We start from the raw sequence: 6,726 nt of genomic DNA, 5'->3' as shown, positions 1-6,726 counted from the left end.
GGAGAAGGGATGGCAAATATTCCCCATCACACACACTAAGAAGAACGCAACTTGAGAGGGAAGAATAGTCACAGCCAGGTAGTTACACTTTCACCAGACTAAGGAGTCAAAAATTAAGGATTAAATTCACAAATTAAGGATTATCACCTTCTACTTTTGCTTAATACTTTTATTAGGCATAAATCCTGATTTTATAGGGTTTATTCTTATCAAAAGCACACATGGCAGAGAAAACAAACACACAGCAATTTAACCCAGACTGACATTTATTATTGACTCAGATTTTGGACAAGAGAGAAATGAACTGTTTTGCCACTGACCTGGAAACAGCCTGGTGAACCATCCACCCACACAGAGCACCTTGGCCTCTGCTGATCTCATCAGTGCAACTCCTGCTCCCCTAATTACTGTGTTGGCACTGCTTGCCTGCACAGCCATAGAAAGTTTTTACTGGTGTTGAAGGATCTTGCTAAAAAGCCCTGGACTGCTGCTTTGCGGAATGGAGGATGGCAGAGTCCTGCACCAGGGACACAAGAGGGATGTTCCTGTTCCATAAAGGAATTCCTGGAGCACAATTCTACAAAGAATGTGGAAGTATCAGCAAGGCAGACTGAAACATCATGTACTGAGGCAGCTTTTAGTGCCAGTCCAGCCACAATGGGGGCTTTAATTTCCCTAAGACAGCCAAAGTCACAGAGGATTGCTGGGGACTGTGCATTATTCTTTGCATTTTCTTATCACCATGCAACAAAGCGGAGAGTTCTTAAAAGGGATTTTCACAGAAAACCCTTCAGAATTTGTTAAAGCAATTCTCAACTCACTAAAGCAAAGATGGACCATTCCATCTTGATATCAGGCATTTAAAAGACATACTTAATATCTAAATATGCAAAGCTCAGATTTACATTCACAACCATTCAGGGAGCAGAGGACACCACTGTGTCTCTGAGTAGCAGCTCTTTAAACGAGGCAAGGGATAGAAATGTTCTTTTTGAGAGAACTCTACATCATGGTGAATACCTGGTTTCCTAAAGGCAGAAGGCAGATCTGTCCATTTGTCAGTAAGGGCCACTCGAGGCCATAAAAAGGACAGAGGTTCTTAAAACAATAAGCATTTATGTGCAGGTGAAGATTTGGGAGTATGGCTGTCCAGGAGGCTACAGAGGCACCACGGATGGGATTGCTAATGAAATGTTTTCCTTCCAACAGAAGACTGTTTTTCCTGACCATGCAGCCTCAGCCCAGTCCCATTCCAGGCATGCTTCCAAGCTGTTCTGGAACGTGGATCTCAGAGTCCTTCGTCGTTGTAAACAGGGGACAGGGGCTTGAGGATGCTGCGGGCGTTGCTCTCCACCAGCGGCCGCCAGCTCACCTCGCCTGTGAGCAGCAGGTCCTCCCCGCTCAGGGCATCCAGGTGCTGCACCTGCAAGCACAGCGAGTCACTGCCATGTGTCCCTGTGCCCAGGCAGCTCCCTCAGCAGCTACACAAATAACCCGTCTTTACAAAAAGCAAGCACAACAGGGAGATTTCAGCCTACTCTGCCATTTGTGTGGAGTAGCTCTAAAAAGGTCACTTCTGACTGCGAAGCATCATGGCAAGGCCAGGATAAGGATCTGCAGATCCCCTGGAGTTACCTGCGTCACTGATGCCTTAGCTAATGCCTCCTCTGAAGCTTTGGCAACAGGGCAGAGGAGCCACGCAAAGCTGCCATGAGTCACTTCATTGTCCTGGTGGCTACTGCAAGGGATGCTGCCTGGACCAGCACTCCATGGAGAGCTCCCATCCTACACACAATCCGAGGCTTTAGCTACAGAAAAATGGCCTGACCAGCAGGGAACATCTGGGATTTATCACATAAAAGCACATGAGTTGGAAGAGGTGAACATGGAATGAAGGCTCATCCTCACAACAGAAGAAATCCCTGAATGGTTTGGGTAGGAAGGGACTTTGAAGCCCATCCAGTCCCACCCCCTTCCATGGGCATGGACACCTTCCACTAGACCAAGCTGTTCCAAACCCTGTCCAGCCTGGCCTTGGACACTTCCACGGATGGGGCAGTCACAACCACTCTGGGCAAGGTAGTTGGAATCTAATGTAATTTTAAGGTGCAATGCGAGCTAAATAAAAAATAACCCCCCTCTCATCATACAGCAGAGGGTCAACTTGCTGCCACTGGTCACCCTAGATATGGGAAATGGGAAAAAAAAAAAAAAAAAAAAGAAAAAAGTCACTCAAGGATCAGTCAAAAGACAAACCCACCATCGTTAGCCCAGGAAGGCTGGGAGAGCTGACCAGGGGCACAGTATATGTTGTCCTGTCAGCATATTCTCCTCTGGCATCCACTAACAGCCATTGTTAAAGACAGGATCCACAAGAAACTCGTGGGGACAAGCTGGTACACAATGTTACTGGAAACAAAGGATAATTGGACAAGGAGTTTCTCAGCAGGGAAATGAATGCACCCATGGCCACAGAGGGTCACACTGTAAAGCCACCTAAGCACAATGTCCTGTTCCTGACAATCACCACCTGCAGCCTCCCCAAGAGAGGTTAAACACAGCATACAATGCTCTTTTCCTTGTTCATTTTCCCTTCCTCTCAAAATCTGTTCATTCAGAGTTTTTGAGGCTGAACTGGCTGTGGATTAAAGAGCCCTTAGCAAACTTTTCTTCCATAAACCTTGCCAGTGGCTTTGGAACCCACGTCCAATTGCAGCACCCCAACCAAATGTGGCAACGTTCTGTCCCTATATTCTTATATCCCTGAACCCATTTCACTGCTCATCTTTCACATTGCCTTTAGGATTTCCCAGAGATGTCTCCCATTTTTTCTTTCATTCTTTTTCAGGCAGGGGATTCTACTCATTGCTAATAACAAAGCAGTTCACTGTCACCCTTAGTGCTCCTCTCTGAGCCTTCTTCAGTTAATGTTTTATCTGTCCTGGTGGTCAGTACCCGAACCAGACACATTATTCCAGCTCACAATGGTACCAGAGATGTAAAACTGGCACCACAGCAATATTTTATCCTTTATTTCTTCCCTAGTAGTTTGAGCATTTATTTTACATTTTTTAAACACTATGGAGTGCTGAGCTGGCATTTTGACAATACAGCTGTAATCTCATGATCTTATTCCTGTGTGGTAAAGTTCAGAGCTCATTGGTACCTATGTAAAGCTGGCAATGTTTATCAAGTGCACCACTTGTCTGCAGGAATGACCCATCTGCACAGAACCTGTGCTCCTTTCTCCCCAATGTGCTACATTTTCCTGTCTCATCACTCTTTCCTATTCAATGACTGATTACTTAAGACCTATCCTTTGCTTGAATATCCAAAAATGCAACAAATTCCCCATCTGGCAAGAAATTATCCCAGATTACCTACTTTTTATATGTGTTTGTCCCCAGCAAACTTTACTACAGCTTTAGCCATGAGCATTGGCAACCTTCAGCATTTAATTAAGGCAGTCCCTCCCAAGAACTCTCTGGCATTCACTAAGTGTCCTTAGGAAGCTCAGCCCTTTATTTCTCATTTTCGATACACACCTAAGTACTGTCTCTCCAAACCTCTATCTGATCCTGAATATGGTACTGGAAACATTAGATAAAAAGATGTTGTGAAAGTTCTGGTCTTCAATTTCCTGTCCAACACCCTCCACTTTTCCTCCATAACCTCTCTCCCCCCTTTTATTTGGTGCCCACATGGGCTTTATCCCACCGTTTTCTAGAGATCTGGTTCACAAACCTCCTCAGGGCTATGAGGACAAACACTACTCAGTGTTGTCTCCAACAGGTAATAACTGAAAGAAACAGAAATAATTCTGGAAAACAAACCCATTTTTCTCAAAGGTCACCAAGAGACTTTAAAGTTCTATTTCACTATGAGGAGAGCCCCAACTCTCTAACATTGATAACAATTTTACAACAAGCTGCAGCCTATTTCTGGCACATTTTGTCAAGCTCCTCCATAGCATGGGTCCAGAAATAGGTGAGCAGGATTGCTTCCAATATTACACAAATTTCTCTGCAGCCACTTGTCATGAAACTGCAGTAATGATCAGTTCTCTCTGGTGACCAGGAACAGGACCTGAGGGAATGTCTGGAACAGTGCCAGGGGAGGGTCAGGCTGGATTTCAGGGAAAGGTTCTTCCCCCAGAGGGTGCTGGGGCACTGCACAGGCTCCCCAGGGAATGGGCACAGCCCTGAGGCTCCCAGAGCTCCAGGAGCATTTGGACAGCACTGCCAGAGATGTATAGGGTGGGATTTTGGGGTGTCTGTGCAGGTCCAGGAGCTGTCCTGGATGACCCTTGAGACTCCCATCCAGCTAAGGACATTTCAGGACTCTATAATAAATACCATCCAGTTTTCAGATTTTTACCTTCTTCTCCTTAAAAATGATCAATAAATATTAAAATCAGATTTATTTATGAGAAGTGAGCTGCATATGCAAGCAATAAAAGAAAGCACATCCCATCCTGAAGCAGAGGCCGAGTGGGTCGTACCTGTTTGCGCACGTACTCCACGAGCAGCTCCAGGTGCCGAGGGTCATCACAGTTCCTGTTAAAAAGGTTTCTCCAAAGGGCTGCTGCCAGAACACGATCATCAGACAAGATTCCCTAAAGGGAAGTACAGACAGTGATTAAAAACTGCACGTGAAGAAGGTCTGAACACAAGACACCCCCGTTCATGTACTTGGCCCCTGGCCACGGCACCTGTCCCAGAGCCCACAGCTGCCATGGGCTCTGCACATGGAAAGGCAGCAACATCACTCTTTCCCAGAATGGAAAAAAAGACCTGGCCTTAAATTAACTGACAGAGCAGCCTGCAACCAATTTTCTGGCAAGTTAATTTGGAAAAAAACTGGGTCCGGGTATTCTTAATGTCGGAGCTGATAACTGCATTTCTATGTTATGAAATCTTTACCATAAAAATTATGATCTTACAGAGAAGGCAGCACCACCTCATGGGAATGTGTGATGCTATGACACTTTAAAAAGAAAAAAATAAAAGATATTTAATCCAATGTTGCAGAACTGTAGTCTGGAGTTTGTTATTTTTCTTTGCTCTTTTACTTTTTATTCTAAATGAGAGAGAAATACTGCTCATCAAGAACTATCTAGATTTTTCCAATTAAATCTAATATTAGCTTTGGTTTATACAAGAACAACATCCATTAATGTTATTTGTCCAAATTCTCTTGAGCTTTTATTGTCTTTTTAGATTATGTGGTGTTGTCACAACAGGCTCATAACTTCTGTCTTCTGCTGACACATTTGCCAGAGTCAAAAGACTTCAAAATATTCAGTTAAAAAAAAAAAAAAAAAAAAAAAGGTCAACATTTGTCTTTGATCACAGCAAACATGATGTTTCCAAAAACAGTGTCAACAAAAGACAAGCAGACACATCCTGGCTATACTTAAAACTAGATTAAACCTTGCATGTGTAACACTGTCCACAACTCTATGAGGTTGCACTTACAATATATTAATAATGCAAATCACTGTGGAGAAAAATAATATCACGATGTGAATAAGAACATCTGAAAAGCAACACTCAGTAGAGAAAAAAAATGATGTAATTGTATTTTCCTGAAAGTCCTGCAGACACTTGTGCAGTGGTGCTTTTGCCTCTGTGTATTATTAGGTACTGCCTATAAATATTCTCACATAGACTCCTATAAATACTCTACAAATCCTCTCTTTGATTTCAAAATACAGCTAAGTACAACAGGATTCAGAGGGAGGAAATGATTTAGTGATGGCCAAGAAGGGATGGTGAATCAGCACAAAGAACACCCTACCTTCCACACCCCATGGTTTAAATCCGTATGCCCTGTGCTGTTTTTTCCCAAGAACTATGATTCAAGGCTGCTTTCCTAATGCAATTTTTCTTCAAAGAAATGGACAGTGAATGTTTTACCCATCTGGACTATTCTGTGTTCAGGAATTAGATGGTCTACTTGTTGTACATTCCCTGAAAACAGCCTTCTTACCTCATCGTATCCAAACAGAGCTGCATAGAAATTTTCTACCATCCTTTTCAAGTCTTCTTTTAGAACAGTAGAATTAATCTGAAAACAAACCAGAAAACCATCAGTACCGGCTGTAAGGAAGAGGTGAGAAGAAAATATTCCCAGTCTCACTGTGACTGGACAAAGAACCAGCAGTGCCCCTGCCCACTGAGATTTGGCTGCAAGCAAGAGTCAGTCTCTCTGGAACTGCCCATGACACAGTTCCTTTAATTCTGAGGTCGGTGTTACTCACCACACAACTGCCAAGAACATCCCAGCCAACAGCTCTGCCACCAGCTGCAGGAGTGGAGATAAAATGCTGCTGGGGGAGTGTGAAGCAAGGCTGCCCTTGCAGTGGCAGCACAGCCCAAGCACATGGAGACCCCTCTGTAGCTTCATTACTGAGCAGCTATTCCAGACCTTCATTCATCTTAGAAACTCCAAGGTTTTTCACCTTTTTTTCCCCCCAAAGGACAGACTGCAGGGGTGGATGTGCTACTACAGTGGAAGTACTGGAATGTTAAAGACAAAGACACCATCCTGCCACTGCTCCTCATGTACTGTCCAGACTGACTCTCAGCCAGCAAGAACATGAATTCTGCTTCTCCAGCATCTCTAGCAGCTCAGACTCACAAGTTTTTGACTACCATTAAACTTCTTTCAGAGTCTGTGATGACACAGCAACTTCCCTCACGCTCTAAGTGTGACTCAGTCCAA

General features: G+C 44.0%; 1 protein-coding gene across 1 annotated transcript in view; it reads right to left on the bottom strand.

The window, feature by feature from the left end:
* Positions 1–248: 248 nt before the first annotated feature.
* The window catches only part of UQCC1 (ubiquinol-cytochrome c reductase complex assembly factor 1), a 47,766-nt gene continuing 41,288 nt past the window's right edge, over positions 249–6,726 (bottom strand). The window contains exons 8-10 of the mRNA XM_066330460.1: positions 5,992–6,069; positions 4,502–4,615; positions 249–1,423 (exon numbers count right to left, since the gene is read on the bottom strand). Of these exons, the coding sequence (XP_066186557.1) occupies positions 1,289–1,423; positions 4,502–4,615; positions 5,992–6,069 (327 nt within the window). The 3' untranslated portion in view covers positions 249–1,288. The remainder of the gene's footprint in view (positions 1,424–4,501; positions 4,616–5,991; positions 6,070–6,726) is intronic.

Source organism: Sylvia atricapilla, chromosome 16 (genome assembly GCF_009819655.1).
Source record: "Sylvia atricapilla isolate bSylAtr1 chromosome 16, bSylAtr1.pri, whole genome shotgun sequence".
Lineage (NCBI taxonomy): Eukaryota > Metazoa > Chordata > Aves > Passeriformes > Sylviidae > Sylvia > Sylvia atricapilla.
The sequence above is the reverse complement of the archived record's forward strand: the minus strand, read 5'-3'. Positions and strand labels throughout refer to the sequence as shown.